The sequence below is a fragment of the Odocoileus virginianus genome, chromosome 5, assembly GCF_023699985.2.
Source record: "Odocoileus virginianus isolate 20LAN1187 ecotype Illinois chromosome 5, Ovbor_1.2, whole genome shotgun sequence".
Taxonomy (NCBI): domain Eukaryota; kingdom Metazoa; phylum Chordata; class Mammalia; order Artiodactyla; family Cervidae; genus Odocoileus; species Odocoileus virginianus.
The window spans coordinates 76,860,929-76,879,100 of NC_069678.1; the positions used below are offsets into that span (position 1 = coordinate 76,860,929).

At 41.3% G+C, this 18,172-nt stretch overlaps 1 protein-coding gene across 7 annotated transcripts in view; it reads right to left on the bottom strand.

Moving 5' to 3' along the window:
• ELAVL4 (ELAV like RNA binding protein 4) overlaps window positions 1-18,172 on the bottom strand; it is a 156,281-nt gene that overhangs the window by 41,744 nt on the left and 96,365 nt on the right. For all 7 annotated transcript variants that reach the window (XM_020907223.2, XM_070468185.1, XM_070468187.1 and 4 more), the window contains exon 2: window positions 9,949-10,189. In XM_020907223.2, the coding sequence (XP_020762882.1) occupies window positions 9,949-10,189 (241 nt within the window). The remainder of the gene's footprint in view (window positions 1-9,948; window positions 10,190-18,172) is intronic.

Sequence of the window (18,172 nt, forward strand, 5' to 3'; positions counted from 1 at the left end):
TCAAATGGCATATAAACAAATAAGAAGGCAGAAAGAGAAGGCAGGACAGGAAACAAGCAAAGAAAAGAGAGAAGAGGAAGAAAGGAAAATAAAAAGTCAAGAGTTTCTTCTTTGGGGTGCACTGGTCTTATCCGTAAAGTAAGTATAGACATTGCTAATATTGGGTACTTTAATAGCATCAGAAGAGGTACTGAGTATAAAAACCTTTGCAAATAGACATGAAAGGCAAATATCAGGGGTTATTAAGTATACATTTCACGGTCATACTACCAATAAAATTATTTAATCTGATTTAGGATGTTTGTGAAGAGAGGCGGCCATAGGAATTAGAGTAATTACCCTAATTAGCTGTATTCCAGTCAGTGTAGATTGGGCCCTGTCTCACTGACATCCAACAACAAAACAATGGCCAAGCAGAAAACCAAACTTATAAATCAGTGTGAAACTCAAGTTTTTGGAAAGAGACTCACTAGAGAACATGACTCTGACCTCAGTGAGAAAAACAATAATTCCCAAATCACCATGAGAAGTCTGCAACTTGTCCACCTCCTGTGTTAGGTCAGGTTATTTATTGGCAAAGTAGAAAGAATACAGACTTTGGAGTCTGACAGACTTGGGTTCAAATCTCAGTTTCACAGCTTATTAGCTGTGACATTAGATAAATTACTTAACCTCTCTGACCTTATTTCGTCAACACAAAGTGGGTACTAACTTTACCCCACGGAGTAGGTCTGACTGTTCTCTTCACTATCCCTTGAAGATGTGTCTGAAGCTTGGCTCAGCTGTTTTCTCTGTGTGTATTCGTCTCGGATAATCTACGCTCTACCAAGTTCAAGACTCACTCCTGTTTGACACTTGCTCTGAGAACCCCAGCCCACAGCGATCTTTTTCTCCTCTGAACACCCCTAGCTGATATTTTATTCATTTTCATTCAGCAACGGCACAGTAGTAAGGTAACAGAAACACCATAGGCTTTGTGTTCTCCAGCTAACTGATTCTTTTTTAAATAAATTTATTCATTTTAATTGGAGGCTAATTACTTTACTATATTGTAGTGGCTTTGCCATACATTGATATGAATCAGCCACGGGTGTACATGTGTTCCCCATCTTGAACTCCCCCTCCCATCTCCCTCCCCATCCCATCCCTCTGGGTCATCCCAGTGCACCAACCCCAAGCACCCTGTCTCATGCATCAAACCTGGACTGGCGATCCATTTCACATATGATAATATACATGTTTCAATGCCATTCATGAATATACATTCAATGCCAAATCATCCCACCCTTGCCCTCTCCCACAGAGTCCAAAGGACTGTTCTATACATCTGGTGTCTCTTTTGCTGTCTCACATATAGGGTTATCGTTACCATCTTTCTAAATTCCATATATATGCATTAGTATACTGTATTGATGTTTTTCTTTCTGGCTTATTTCACTCTGTATAATAGGCTCCAGTTTCATCCACCTCATTGGAACTGATTCAAATGTATTCTTTTTAATGGCTGAGTAATATTCCACTGTGTATATGTACCACAGCTTTCTTATCCACTCGTCTGCTGATGGACATCTAGGTTGTTGTCATGTTCTGGCTATTATAAACAGTGCTGCGCAGCTAACTGATTCTTAGCCTTGGCTTTCTGATCTGTAAAATGGAGATACTACCATGGTCCATGCATAACTGGTACAAAGCTTCAACGAGATAACACACATGACATGTCTGACTGCAGCTGACATGCAGCAGTGTGTGCATGTGTGCTAAGTCACTTCAGTCGTGTCTGACTCTTTGCGACTCTAGGGCTTCCCTGGGAGCTCAGCTGATCAAGAATCCGCCTGAAATGCAGGAGACCCTGGTTCAGTTCCTGGGTCGGGAAGATCCCTGGAGAAGCGATAGGTTAACCACTCCCAGTATTCATGGGCTACCCTGGTAAAGAGTCTGCCTGCAGCATGGGAGACCTGGGTTCGATCCCTGGGTCAGGAAAATACCCTGGAGAAGGGCACGGAAACCCACTCCAGTTTTCTTCCCTGGAGCATCCCCAGGGACAGAGGAGCCTGGTGGGCTACAGCCCATGGGGTCGCAAAGAATCAGACACAACTGAGCGACTAAGCACGGACCGTAACCTTCCAGGCTCCTGTGTCCATGGGATTCTCTAGGCAAGAATACTGGAGTGGGCTGCCATGTGTTTCTTGAGGGGATCTAGCATCACCCGGGAAGGCCTGACACATACTAGGTACCTCATCAAACCGCCAACTTCATTGTTCTGTTATGAATCCTTCTGTGCTCTCTTTCCAGTGAAATTAACAGCAAGGATCAGGAAAAGCAAGTTTGGGCTTTGATGAAAAACCAAACGCGCCACCCCCCACCCCACCCAACCACTAGCCCTGCCCCCCGCGCCCCTCCCCACCCCTGCCAACACACACAGAACAGCAAATGTGGCACCACTTTTATGCATCACATGGGCTCCCAGCCCCTCCCAGCCCTGCAGACTGCTGTAGGGCCCTGTAATTTGTCCTGACTTCCTCTACTCACTGGCCGTGCCAGCAGCAACATGTGGGCACAAACTACGTGGTCTTATTCTCTTTAGCTTCCTCACAGACTGATACAGAATTTAAGAAAAGTGAAGGAAAAGATATAACGTTTATTTGGTCTGAGGGAGCAGACACTAAATAAATAAAGTTGGCTGATTGAAAATCTTTCACAAATGTAAAAGCCTTATACAACTATATGGTTTCCATCTGAATTTTATCTTCTCTCCAAACTAGAAATATCTTCTCCCATCAAAGCTCAATTTTGGGACTGTAGGAAAAACAAAAAGGCAACTTAAAGATCTTTAGTTCTGACAAGGAATAAAAGACAGGTAACAAAGTTCATCAGTTAAGAGCAGTAAGGGAAATGTGGAATGGGGATGGGGTGGGGGAGAATGAAAAAAATCACCACTACCACAGCTCACAGAAGACAAGAAAAAATGATTTTCCCATTAACACATTTCAGAAAGCACTTTCCTCCTACCCTGAAGCTGATGAATTACATTTTTAGATAATGTATGGAAATTTCAGTTTGACATTACCTTCCTGCTTAGTTCCTAGTCCCAAACAACCAGGTCATTCTATAGAGGAGGGAAAGAGAAGCTGAGAGTGAGTGAGAGTGTGTGTGTGTGTGTGTGTGTGTGTGTGTGTGTGTGTGTTGGGAGAAGGAGGGGTGGCTGAGTGAACAGGGAATTGGTCTTAGGAACCAAACAGCCAGCTAAAGTACAGAAATAGAAAATCCTTAAAATACTCAGTCCTGATTCACATCCTAGGTAAAAATCCTTTGAGACACCTCTCTTGGGACGTGAGAATACTTTCCTACGGTTATCTGAGTTTGGAAGCAGGACAGAACTATCTGATTTGGAAGGGAAGATGAAGGGAAAGATAGCCAGGGGGTAAAAGGAAACCATACCTGGTCTATAATCCTGCCTATTGCCGCCCTGGGAAAAAAATGTGTTGAAAGAAACAGAATGTACCTGCACAAGCTCTAAGCCTCACAGCTCCACTCAATTGCCAACCTGTTCTAATTAGTAAGGATGGGAGGGCCCTGATTGCCCTTGATGGGTGTGTAAGAGGAACAATGATTATATGGTTCACGGTTTGCACTTAACATTTTGGAGTTCTTTAAGTTCCCCTTAATAAAGCAGACCCCTATTCTCCTGTTTTGTAACCCCATTAGTCTGTCAAAACTTCTCCTTAACTAAAAATTTTCCATTCAACCCCCAATAATAATCAATCCTCTCTTCAAGTCAACAACTCAAATTTCTTTTACTCTTCTTTGTGGAATATGTATAAAATGACTGCAGGGAGGTGATAAATAAAATAATAGATGCAAATATGCCTGATTTTCCTCTGAATTCAGGAGGCACATTGCACTGTATCAAGTACATTTGCAAAATCAGCAGTAAAATATGCTGATAAATGCTACTATTTCCTCTAGCCTTCCCATCGCTAACGCATATCCCTCTTATGTGCATGTAGAAAAGTTCATTTAGCTAATCAATATCTTGGGATTTTCTTGGATCTGCATAATTGAGGCTGGGTTTTAAGTATGCTTAAACTTAAGGCAGCATCCATTTCACCACAGTGCTTGCAAGATAAAGAAAAGGAGAACACAGTGAGGGTTATCTTGTGCAGAGAATTTGAAGGTAAGGACCACTTGAAGTCTATTCTTTCTTGTTCAGGCAAGCAGTGACCTTACTGGTCACTGGTATTTTTTTTTTTTAATGCATACCATGCTATTTACCAAGACAAAAGATTTTCAACTCTAATTATATTTTCCCTGTACTAAAAGTTTTCATTTCTTAGGTAATATAAGTTGCATTGGTTTGTAAGGGGGAGATGTCAGTTTAGTATTTTAGGGAAACTGCCAGAGATAAACTATAATGGGACAACTCACAATTAGAGAGCCAACAGTTCAAGTCCCAGCTCCCCTACTTGGAAGCTAAATCACCTTGAATAAATGACTCAATTGCTCCTGAGTCCAAGTTTCTTGGACTGTAGAATGACTGTCTTAGGGATACCATGAAACTTCATTTATTGATCTCAGCCCAATGACGAGCACATAGTAAGCACTCAATAAACACTGGCTATGATTATGAATCTCCAAGAAGTCCCAATTTACTATTTAAATGAGCGACTATTATTTAAAGCTTGTAATACAGTATCCAGAGTACTCAGAAGGCACACAAAAACATACAAAAGCTGCTGCTATTATTTTTGTTTGTCTTTGCTGGATGCTGTCAGAAATTACACCAATAAACTTACCCCAGGGCTGAATTGACGTTTCAGGAGTAAATTCAAAGCATTTTTGTACTTTAGGTTTTTTTTTTCAGAGCCTTTTTATTGTTTATAATGTTATCTTAGAAGCAAAACAATTAAATTCCCATAGTGACCCTATTAGTCCAGTTCCTTGTAAGTATATGAGGTAACATAAGGTAACCCACAACCCTCACTCGCCTCTCCCTCTTGAACCCAAGAGACTGTATCCTATGTAATACCTCTTGGCCTTGATGCTTTAGCAGACACAGCTTCCCCCAACCCCCAACTCCCAACCCCCCACTGCTGTAGTCCAATCCTACCTCCTGAGAGGGAAATACAGGATTATTAGCACTTTCACAAATCCAAGAAAGAACAGAAGTTACCCAGTGTCACTGAATCAACACTGAATTGGTTCCTTTAATTAGAGCTGAGATTCTACACACAAAGGCTGTGGCAAAGAATTCGCCCTGATGCCTCCAGTAGTGAAGCATCTTTTTTTGCCTTATTCTACTCTTTCCACCAAATGATAATATTAATTAAGCCAAAGTCATGTATTATAAACGAAGAATGAAAAGATGGATTAGAGGTGGGGTTTAGAAAATGTTGTCTTTGTCCATCAGGTGCAACTCTAACTGACAATGTTCTGTGTTTTGGCCTCGCTGCACAGCATGTGGGATCTTAGTTTCCTGGTCAGGAATTGACTCGACACCCCTTGCATTGGAAGCGCTGAATCTTAACCACTGCGCTGTGAGGGAGCCCCTGACTTAATGCTTTCATTGCTTAACTTCCCTTGGCAGCGCTGCTTCAATTCCAGAGGACTGCTTCTGAGAGGCATGACCCGGCTTTACTTCCTTTGTCCGAAGCACAGAAGAATAAAAAAAGACTTTTGTTCTTAGACTGGAATTTTTGCTCCATCCCTTTTGCTTTTCTTCTGTCTACCTAAATCTTAACCCCATCCTTCAAATGCCACCTCAGTAGCTCAAGCTAATGGAGACTTCATCTTTTCTCAACCACCCACAGACCATATAATCTATTTCATATACTGGTCACTCCATATATTCAGTTTTATAATGGATAATGTTCATTTTGGACCACCCCATCCTCAGAACCCCCACTTCAGGGTTCTCATTTGCCTGAAAATGGATAGAAAACTACTCTTAAAAACCATACTGCATGGGCACATGAAGAGTGATATCAAGTAAAAATACAATTCTTTTTTTATCACCATGATGCAAATAATCACACAGTCTAGATAGGCAGATCAAAACTTCTTGCTGTCGTACACTGATTTACTTCTGGGGAATTTTCTTTGTTACTTTCCCCCCTCCTTTCTCTGTTCCTTTTCGAGAAGGGTGATAACAAGAGAGACAATTATAAAGATGCAATTTAGCATTCCAGCTGTGCTGGCTTTAAGACATACCATGAGCCACCTAACTATCCTGGTTCAGCCATATGTTACCTCCCCTAAAATACTAATCATCAGGAACCTGGATTCAGAAATGCAATCTCAAAGTCTGAAAAACAAAAAGGCAACAATAACAAAGAAGAACTTAATTCAATTATCTGCAGTCCACGGGAATAAAAGAATTTCTAGCAGGGGTTTGATGTTCTTTGCCTGAGTTCCTCGGTGGCACGAATCCTTGCAGACACATGCCATCTTCCTTTCTCTCCAGGAGCAGAGGTGCAGGTGGATGGAGAAGAATAAAGAGCATAGCTTCCAGAGCCTCCTTGTGTTCATAGATACAAAAGCAACTTGCAACACACATTTTCTCTCCCCGGTACCTAGATTATCCTGATAAGTGTCCTTTCCCAATTGGAGAAAAGAAAATCTAATATCTCTGAGAAGATAAGTAACAGAGATGTCCAAAAGCACTGTAAGGGAATCTTAAACCTGGCATTTTCAGTAAATTTGGCTTTCCACTGAAGGCTGAATTATATCCCCAGAGGATGATAAATATTGTTATCTTTGCCTCTGGTTATACACAGGGGTCTTGTTTTAAGCCATGGTGCATTAGGTAGACTTTGCAGAGTGGAGCAACTGCTGCTCAGAAGAACGTGGTGTTTCACCGGGTTATGGGGGAGGCTTAGCAGGTATCTTCAGGTGACACAGAAAGGGGCGTCCTCACATGCTTCCATGTAAGATCACGATTTTGGAAACGGGGGGTGAATCCCAGCTCCACCAGCTGCTAATAAACGGTGCTGCCTCAGTAAGTTACGTACCCTCGCTAAGCTTCTGCGTCTTCATCTAAGGAAATGGAAGCTGTTCTCAACGTTAAATAAAATAAGGTATATTCAGTGTCCAGTAAGTACCTGGCCTAGAGCAAGTACTTGATAAATGATAGCAAGTATGTTCTCGGTCGCATGACGCTTAAGTCCATGCCCAAATTCAAATGAAGAATTCATTGACAACCCACAGCAAGGAGCGAGGCCAGCCTACTGGCAACACCATTAACAGTTTCTTTTTCCCTCCTTCCCTCCATCTTTCCTCCCTCCCTCCCTACTCTCCTACACTTTCAGAAGCCAGAACCTTCTAAGGAGATCGATTACATTCTCTTAGGGAGTGGTTAGGCTGGAAAATCTTAATCTTGAATTCTTATCTTTTTGCCACTTCCCACCCCCTAATCCTCCCACTGGGTATTTAGAACTCCCTGTAAACTTCACAGGATCGAGATGCATTGAGATCTGTAGGAGGTGTTGGAGGAGAAGGGGGGACTGGGATGTTAAAAATCAGGGCAACAAAAATACCTATGATGTCATTTACCCTGACTTCTGAACCACCAGCAGCAGCCTTTTAACTTGGCAGGTGTGAAACCTCAGCCTCCCAGCCTGTGTTATCACTTAACCCCAAATGCAGGCCTCAAAGGGTCTTCCATTAGAGAGATCCCCACTCCTTCCCGATCTCCCCACAGTCTATCTCTCTCTCTTTCTCTGACTTTTAGCGTAGCCAATTAAACCTGAACAACGGGTGGATGGAGGAAATATGCTGCATCTATGGAATGGTACAGCAGGGACCAGTTTCACTGTTAATTTAAAATGCTAGAATTAATTAGGTAGTGTAAATGAAGAATTTAATAAGCACTCTTTACAGCCACAAGTTCTACTTTTATTAAACACTGCTACCAAATGAGGGCAAATATCTCTGGTCTCTCTATATTTCCCTGCCTCATTCCCATAAGTTCTCTGCAAATAAAATTCTTTTCCCCCTGAATTAAAAAATGCATAATTATAAATTTATGCCTGAATTGTATTTCTGCCTTCAACCCATAAGCTGCTTCTTTAAGCTCAGATGCTACTGTATGTCTCTGCTTGTGCTGGAGAGGGTGCTAAACAAACCAAAGTTGACAATTTTGGTTTTGTATACCAAATTAAAGGCTGTCTTCGAAGCTGTCACTCCTATTCAAATCCACTCAGTGAACTACCAAATTAGCATTCTTTCAGTAAAGGAATCTGCTTGTTTAAACATGTGTCTTTAGAAAACAAAGAACAACACCATGAATCAGTACTTCTGAAAAATCTCACTACACTCCTAAAGGAACTCTTTTGAAAAGGTGCTTAATAATATTCACTAAGATAGCTGGCAGAGTCCCTATTTAGAAGGTAAGGCTACACCAAAAATACATTTTCCATACAGGAGTAGGAGGAAGAATCATATGGTTAACTGGTTTTAATTTGGTTTGAATTATCATCCTATTATATAAAGATTATTCAGGAATCTAAACATTGGCTTTCTGACAGCATAGGCAGTTCTGTCAAAGGATGGATGATCCAGGGCTCTGGGATAAGAACACCAAAGCCGTAGCCCTATTTGGAGACCCTGATAAAATTTCTCTGATCTAGTCACTCTTCTTGAAACACACTAACTGTACTTATAATAATAACACCCTCCCCCATTACTGAGAGACTACTATGTAAGAGGCATTATGCTGGGCAGTATATATCCAGTCTCTCATTTAATCCTCACAAAAAGTCCTTTGAGATAAGTATTATTTTCCAACTTTACAGAAGAGGAAATTATGTTTGGTGAGTTATGTGATTTTTACATGTTGGCAATTATCTGAGTTTTATGATTTTGCAAAATAATATATATAGGGGACAAATTGACAAGCGAATCAGAAGATTTGGAGAATATAGCTACATGCACACAAATACACTGCATTCTCTGATTTAAAAATCAAGATAACATATTTCTGTATTTTAAAGTTTCCTTTTTCCTATATAGGCCAACTGCTCTTCAATTAAATTGTCCAGAGAGAGGGAAATAAAAGTCAACATTCAAAAATGATAAATACTCAAAGCTGAGTGTGAATGATTTTAGGAGGAGAGCATCAAAGCATAGCAGCTTCACTGCCATCATGATGTAGTCCAATATTTTTCTAAGAAACATTCTCACTTCCAGAAAGATTACAGGGAAATGGCCCCCAACCCCAGCCCCAAAGGATTATAGTGTCAGTATCTGGCAGACACTAGGTCCTCAATGAATGACTGTCAGTTAGAAAAGAAATCACAACCTAAAGCTTTCAAGTATTGAAGGATAGGGTATTGTTTTACTTTCCAGTAAAAAATCTCTGAATTCTCAAAGAGTATCTTCACAACAAACAAGTAAAATAAAATTCCTTCATGTAGCATCTCCCTCCCACGAGAGTAGATTTATTCCAGAATAATCTGCTCTCCTTAGGCTTATTACTCCCAGGGACAATGGGCAGTTGTGATGACAGCAGCCCCCTCTAAAACACTGTCTCAGACACACGGACGAACACTGGACACACACAAACCAAATGTTTGAGAGGAAAGGAATAAACAGACAGAAACGAGTACGGGGTTGGGGGCAGAGGGCAGAACTGAGAACTAAAGAACAAAGTGTAGGGGTGGCTGATTAAGAATAAAAGAGGATACAATCAAAGGGTTATTTCACATAAAGTAAAGCTGAGGACGCTCCAAAATATTTATCTGCTTCCTGGTCCTACCAATCTGCAATGCAGTTTCATGTAGTATTCACACACGTATGCATTTATGACTGCACCCATGCTATCCTTGAATGCAGGACACAAGCTGCAGACACTCAAAGACACCACCACACATACGCACTCCTGCCAAGATCTGCATATCTAATGGAACAAGGTAGCTGTGAATCCCAAGCCTAGAATATTGAAGAAGAGCGTACCTGTAATTTTGTCTCTCACGAGTTTGCAGGATTCTATTTCACCAATGCTCCCAAAGAGACTCCTGAATTCCTCCTGGGTCATATTCTGGGGTAAATAGTTGACTATGAGGTTGGTTTTGCTGTCATCTGTGGCTGCCCCTGTCTGCATGGGAGAAGGACAGTTTCTATTGTTGCTGGAGGGTCCATTGCTTGTATTGGATGTCGGGCCATTTGACACCTGAGGCTCCATGGTGCTAATTATCTAAATAAAAATAAAAATATTAAGCCTTTTGATATCTCAAAGACACAAAGTCTCTTTCAAGATTTGATTTTATTTTTTGTAAAGAAAGGGAACAAGATAAAGCAGGATGGAGCAAAAGAGATGGGGTTGTGAACACAGCCAATTTAGAAACATGTTTTTAACCAAAATGTTAAACTCCCCTTGCTATTTTTAGGCCAGCCCATAGATTTTGAACACAGACTAGAATGCAGTGGGAACTCTCCCATTATTTTGTTAATGAAAAGCTAATTCCTGTTTTCATTACACAATCACTCTCAGAAATGTATACTTAAGCCACACCAAATTATAATTAAAATGTAAAGTAATAATCATGATTAAAATTATAGTTCCATTAAAGCTGAAAAAGCTAAACATAGAGGGCTACGCTCACAAGATCAAATACAGTACCTGTTTATTAACTATCTCATAAAGTAAAATGACATTAAATTGAGTGGGGCTGTTCCATATGGGAAGGGTTTAGATTTTCACTGATGCTTAATAAAGATCAAACTTTAGATTTCATAAAAGCATGCTGGGGAGCTACAAAGTTATCTAATGATGTTTCTCCCCAGCTACACTGTTACTGTTTCTCCTGGACCTCAAATAAAATTAAAAACAGGAAGGAAAGTTCTCTCTAGGTCTCCACTTCAAGTCTAGAACAGCCCCAGATGGTCCTCTCACACATTACTCAAAAAAGACTTCTCTGTATTTAAATAGTTAATTAAAGAAATATTTCCACGAGTGTATTAACTGTTTGAGGCAGCGTGCATGGGAATAAAGAGACAAGCCTCAGTCTCTATCCACAAGGAGTTTACAGTCCACAGAGGACATAGAAGGCAAAGGGCTGCAATAGGACAGTGGCCACGTAATGAGGAGCAATCAAACCTGCTTAAAGGATAGGCGTACTCAGGGAAAGTCCCAAAAGATGTTGTTAGAATTAGGTTTTACATGAAAAGTGGGTTTAAGCTCATGGAGCTGGTTCATGAGGATGCCTTGTATGGTATGACAAGCACTGAGAATCAGAAAACTGCAGAGCCAGAAAGAAGGCACTTCAGGCAATACAATTCAGTTCAAAACTCTCCTGTTGGAGATGAATTCCAGAGACATCCAGAGATTTCTTTGTCATCACAGGAAAGTGGGGCAGAGTCTAGGCCTGTACCTAGTTTTCCTGGCCCCAAATGCAGTCCATCAGTCCCACTTTTCCATTCTATCTGAGCTCCACCCCGTACTCATCCTTTATGGTGTTATTTCCATCTTCTGTGAAATTGAACATCAGTTCCTTGGAAATGGGATCATGTTCTGTCATTCCCTAGTTGTGCAACTTCGGGTAAGGGACTTGAACTCTGAGAACCTTAGTGTTTCTCATTTGAAAGAGGAGAACAATGCTGCCTGCCTTGCAAGGTGGTACGAAGGATCTGGTGACAGAATATATGTAAAGTGCCTGAATAGTGGTGGGAACATAACCACAATCATTGATATCCATTAAAGTCATTCTAGGGCTTCCCCTGGTAGCTCAGCTGGTAAGGAGTCCACCTGCAATGCAGGAGACCCTGGTTTGACTCCTGGGTTGGGAAGATGCCCTGGAGAAGGGATAGGCGACCCACTCCAGTATTCTTGGGCTTTCCTGGGGGCTCTGCAAATCACCTGATGTGACTTCTCTCACGGACTCCCCACAAGAAGGGAGTGAGGCATATTCTAACATCCTCTGTGTTTTATAGACAAGGAAAACCGAGCTTGGCAGATATCTGATTACTAGTAGCTTCCATTATTATTACTGTTATTTGGCTGCTCTGAGAAGTTTGGGGAGATAAGCCTGTTTATATAATATACATGTAGTAAAGTGTACAAGTCTCAAGGGTACAACTCAAGGAATGTTTATAAAATGAACACAACTCACACTCAAGTAACCACCTTTCAGATCATGATACAGAAAATGACCAGCATTCCAGAAGACTTTCTTGTGTCCCCACCCTCATCATTCATACCACCCACCAAGGTAACCACTACTCTGATTTCTAATTCACAGACTCATGTTCTTTTGAATTTTATATACATGGAGTCACACAAAATGTACTCTTTTATGTCTTTTCATACATTATGTCTGAGTGTCTTCCATGTCTTGAAATGTAGAGGTAGGCTGTTCTTCTCCACTACTGGAGAAAATTGCATTGTATTAAAATATTATATTTTATGTATCTCTTTTACTTTGAAGAACACTGGGTTATTTTTAGTTTTTTTTTTTTTTTAACTATTATAGATAATGCTGCTATGAGCATCACACATACATCCTATGGTGTACATACACATTTCTGTTGGGAATATCTTTGGAGTCTATTTTGGGGTTCAGGGGTATTTCTGCTTTAGTAGGTACTGTTCATAGTTTTTCTAAATAGATGTACCAACTGACTCTCCCACTAGCAGAACATGAAAGTTCTAGTTGCTACCCATCCTCATCAATGTTCAGAGGCTGTTTTTTTTGTTGTTGCTGTTTTTGTTTTGTTTTGCTTTTTGCTTATTTGCTCATCTGAAACATAGTGGTATAGTAAAAAGGGAATAAGTTTTAGAGTTTTAGCTGACTTAAAACTCTAGTTCTACTACTCATTAGCTCTGCGATCTCAGGCAGCTGGGCTCTTGGGACGTTTTCTCTTTATAAACCAGAACACCACCACCGTGCAGGGTTATTTATATATGTAAGATGCCTAGAACATAAAGTGGCTAGAAGCATCGTAACTATTACTCCTCATTATGCCCTACATGGATGAGCTTTGCTCTAATCGCTTCTCCTTCTGATAATCACAATTGGGAACTGAAACCAAAAGAAAGAAAAGAAATCTCAAGAGGCATCAGGGAAACAAGGCAAATGGAGGAAGGTGGGAAGCATCTGAGATTCTTTGCTATCACATAGGTAACTACGTGGCTTCACTTATCACATCAGAACTTTCAGGACAACTTTGGGATTGCGTTAGGCTGGTCCAGAGAGCAAAGAGACAGTGAAGGGCTCTGTAGAGGAATCTTAAATCAAGCTCTCCTCAGCACTGATTTAAAAAAGAAAAAATGCACCCAGTAAATCCTGTGCAGATGCTCTGCCCTTGAGGCAAGGGTCCAGGAAAGAATCAGGGCGTTGTGCCCAGGGGAGTGATCATGCTAATGGAGATGATGTTTTAGAACATCGTCACAACTCCTGGCTGGGAGGTAGGTTCTGCTCTGCCAAGCCATCGGCCTCCTGGGTCTGTGCAGTGCCTCCCTTTGCTGTGTCGTCTCACTGCTTCACTGAGTCAGGTGTTCAGGTAACAGACCTAAGGAGCACCACCAACTCAATAAGGAACTTGAAAAAAAGATTTCATCCAGTTCAGGAGGCTCGGTTGGCAGAACCAGAGTTGCCCAACAGCTACATTTTGATTTAGTGTCAAAAAAATCAGTCCCACAATCTACAGAACGCCTTCCCTGCACTGCTCTCTTAGGTTACCCTTCTCACGGTTCCTACACAAACACCTGAGAACTATCCTGCAGTGAGGCAGCATTGAGAGTATCAGTGATGGAGTAGGACAAATGTAAGTCATGCCTAAGCATGCTGAGATTCTGTGGGACCAAGACTATAAAAGGTCTCTTGACAGCTGTGTTCATTTTTAATTCACTGGACGCTCGACTCACAGACACATGGGGTGAAAGTCAGTACTTGTCTCTGTGAATATTTCACAGGTCTCCCTGCCCCAGAAAGGCCTAGGAAGTATCAAGTCTGCAGCAAAGAAATTTCAGTTCCCCAATAAGCCTTCTGGATCTCCTTACATCCTGTGTGGATTTCCTAATTTATGTTGACCCCTGGAGCTGAGCCCCACCTGTGCATCAGACAGTCCTAACCTAACTGGGGTCCAAACCTCTGAAAAGGAACCATGAAATACAGTGTTCGGTACTGAGCTCCTTTCATCGAACAAACCTATAAATCAGGTCAACTCATTCCCGTCTCATGGAGATGGAGCTCTCTTTACTCTGCACACACACTACACAGTTATCCTTTTGTGGGCTCAGAAGGAACTGAGGAAAATATACATATGCACACACACAGAGTTTTCTCAATAAAAGCGTACAGTTTTAAAGCTGAGAAACATTTGCAAATGTGTTAATATACATTGTGTAATAAGACCCCTTGCTGGTCTTAATGACGCATCCCAGGATGCAAGACAGGCTTAAAAAAAGAATCAGAAATGTAAAATGTCAGACTGAAATCTGACACGCAAGAGAACCAAGAGCGTTACTTGGAAAATAAGAGAAGCTGCCAGGATGTAAATATACGGAGTATGAAACTACGGCATTTTAAGGTCACATGATAGACCTTACAGAGAGGATACCTGCAATTTCAACTTGGGATAAAGACCAGGGTAAACATGTGTGTTTGTGGGAAGCTATCCTCCAATAAATTCAGAAGCTGGCTTGACGAAATCAGAACGCTTGCTTCCCCAGGGTAACACCTTTGATATTCTAACAGCACAATTTTCACTGCAAGTAAATGTATCAGTTACTTAAGTGTGCATATGTACTTTAATGAAGGATTCTGTGTGGGTCTCACAGCCAACTTTGCAGCTGACCAGGTTCCAAACCCCTGACTTGCCTTCCTTCTCTCTTCCGAACAGCAATTAAGAACAGAATTACAGTCAGCATCCAGAAGAGAGACTTGAGGAGGTTCAGTTGACTTCAAACTCTAATGGTTACACAAAGCACTGCATTAAATCTTTTATGTTCCCATGATGTATTTTAAGAAACATTATACAGGCAGAAAATTTCAGGGATAAACTATTAAAGCAGTGCATAATAACGCAGGCACTCAAATCCTGTCACTGTCAATGTCGATGGTTTGAATGACTAATTACTCACACTCAACGCATTAACCTCACCCCCCCACCCTCTTTTTTTTTCCCCTGCAAAATATACAACAAAAGCAAGAGGGAAGGCCTTAGGCATGCGGCTGCAGGGTCGTTTCTCTCTGCGGAGGCAGGAGGGAAAAGAAGCAGAGGTGGGGCCAGGCATCCTTCTTTCTCAGGATGATGCTGAAAAAACAAAGCCAACCCTCTCGGCCCTCTGTGGCATCTCTGTTGCCACAATCCAGGGCCCTTCCCAACTGTCCTAGGTAACTATTCAATAACATCCTTTGTTATTGTTCACCTAAAGTACATGTTATACTGCTTCCTGGACAGGCCAGGTTATATTCATTAAAAAAGGGTTTATTTCCATGATAGCTAGATCTGGAAATGTTAGATGAATGGGGAGGGAGCTCTGGAGTGGCAGGCACTGTGCAAGGCCCAGGGGGTACACAGACTGGGAGCTGGCCCTCACTGATCTCACAGGGTGGATGCATGATGTCAGAGAACATCAGGCCACTGAGCCAACCCTGTACTCTTAACAAGGAATCTGAGGACGAGAAAATGGGAAGTGACTTGCACAAGGTCACAGTGCTAGTTAGAGGCAGAGATGGCACGTGAGTCCAGGCCTATATCTCATTGTGTATTCTTGTGACAATGCAGACATGGCCATTTGGATGAGAGCTTACTTCTACTTTATCTTTGGGAGGAGTGTGAAGATGGTTATATCACAGAAATGTGCCTGAATGTAGGTGTGGAGATAGGTCTGTTTTCCTTACTTTTCTGAGTAGAGTACTTTGCAGTTCACAAAGAATGGCAACCTCAACTCTGAGCTCCACAGTAGAGAGACCACATCTGTTTTATGTATAATAGTACCTACTGCACATAGGACAGGGCCTGAGAATGGGTAGGTTCTGCATTAAGAACGACTGAATGAATGAAAGTCCTTGCAAGTCCAATAGTTCGCTAAATCCTTCTAACAACCCTGTGAAGTATAAGCCAATAATTTTAGTAGTGTCATCTCCATCTTTTGTATAGCAAGAAGACAGAATACTTATTGAGTTCCTATCATATGCCAGACATACATTTAGATATTATTTTAAATGCAGATTTTAAGAGGCATTCATTCATGCAGGCCTGCTAAAGCTTTGGCTGACATGGACCCTGTAGAGAACTTGCTGAATACTTTCACCCTTTTTCCTCAGAAATATATATATATATATATTATATATATACACATAACACTTTGGGTACACTAAAATCAATCCTTGGTCTCAGACTGAAATCTCCCAATCGACTCTAAGAATAGCAATATAATCAAACGGCAGACTTCCCTCCTTTCCCAAGTCACTCTTTCCATGTAATTTCTTGCCCTCATCATTCATTCATTCATTCAAACAAATATTTATTGCCAAAGGGTCCACATGTCAGAGGAGAGAATAAGCATGTCCTATGACCAGAAAGTCCTTTAAGTGTATTAAGCAAGAGCCATTCTGAAATCCTAAAAAGGACTTAAAGCCTCCTTTAATGTTTCTTCCATCAGCTCATCAATCCCTTACAACTCCCTCTATCCCTGACTCTTCACAAGGCTTTCCTGTGCTCAAGCCCAGGGGTGGGGAAGTCAGGTTAGAATTACAGAGCTGGTCTCTCGCCTCACCACTGAGGACCTCGCTATTTCAGGCCCCAGAGAGGCAAGTCAGGGGTCCCACCATAGCCCCCTCACCAGTTCTGTCAGCCAAACCATGTCATAGCTTTGCTCCAGGATTTTCCATAGAAGTGGAAGTCTGACAGTAAACTGTATGGTCTTGCATTTATGTATCTTAACCTAGTTTACACCGTCAGTATTTACGTCATGAGGCAAAATAAGAGATTACAACTTTATATTATAGGAACCTGCGCCTGTAGAACTCACTGCTGACATTCATCATCCAAGAGCTCAGGGCAGGGCCCTTGTAACTCTATCACACCACACTCAGCTATCTTCAACTTCTGATTCTCTAGGGGAGGGGTGGCCCTGATACTCCAAAAGCAGGCAAAAGGATCAAGAGGAAAGAACCTAAGAAGGTCACAGGTATATGTTTCTTTTTCAAATACTCTCCCTTCTACTTCCAGCGCCCTCAAAATGTCAGCATTCCCGGAAACTAGAAAGATACTAAAGGACTGTGCTGACGGCAAACATGTCTCAGGTGTATACATCTGATATACACATATGTATTTTATTAAATATTTTAATGAGTATTTAAAGGTGTTTTCTTTTACCATGTTGGAAGGACTTTTGAAAATTTATGTATAAAAGCTAACCCTTATGTAATAGAACAAGCACTCCCAAGAGCATGAAGAATAATGTTTACCAAGGGCAGTCACTGAATCAAGCCATTAAAGAAATAGATTTAAATTATTCATGAGAACGAAAATAAAAGTCCTAATTCTCTTTGTAGGCATTTCCCACTTAACCCCTTATAAAATTCTGACATGCAGTATGTGAAACTCTGGTGAAGCAGCCCAGACTACTGCCTCTCACCCCCTTTTCAAAAGCCTGAAAAACAAATCCCCAAAGTTAGAAAATTACACAGCAGGCTCTGTGTTCCTGAAGACATATTATTTTTAGGAATAATTCTTCACTTCGCTTCTTGCTCCTTGAAAGATACTAAAAATGTCCTTACAACACCCCCCCTCCAATTTCATATTTCTTTAAAGTTTCGTCCATCAGCCCATACACTCTATACTGTCTCCTCCTTTTCAAGAGGTTTTAATTTGCTCAGGTCCCTTCAGATTAAGTTTTTTCTAAATGCAATGCTTTTCTGGTTACGATTCAACTGCGAAGGAGACATAAGTTATTAGTGGGGCCCAAGAGGAGGGGCTGAGATCTATTATCTGATCACTCTAGGAAAAGGGAACTTAGGACTATACCCCCACTGCCAAGGTAATGACTCACAAACTATAGGTGATGACTCACAGAGACCGCTAGACAGGAGAATCTGGCTGAAGACTGCCCTGAATGTCCCCCCAAACCATTTGTACCAAGTTTTTGTAGATTCTGCTAGAAGGTAACTAGAAAACTCTAGAAAAAAAATTTAATTCCAACTGGGGAAAACATGTTGACAGTTTAATA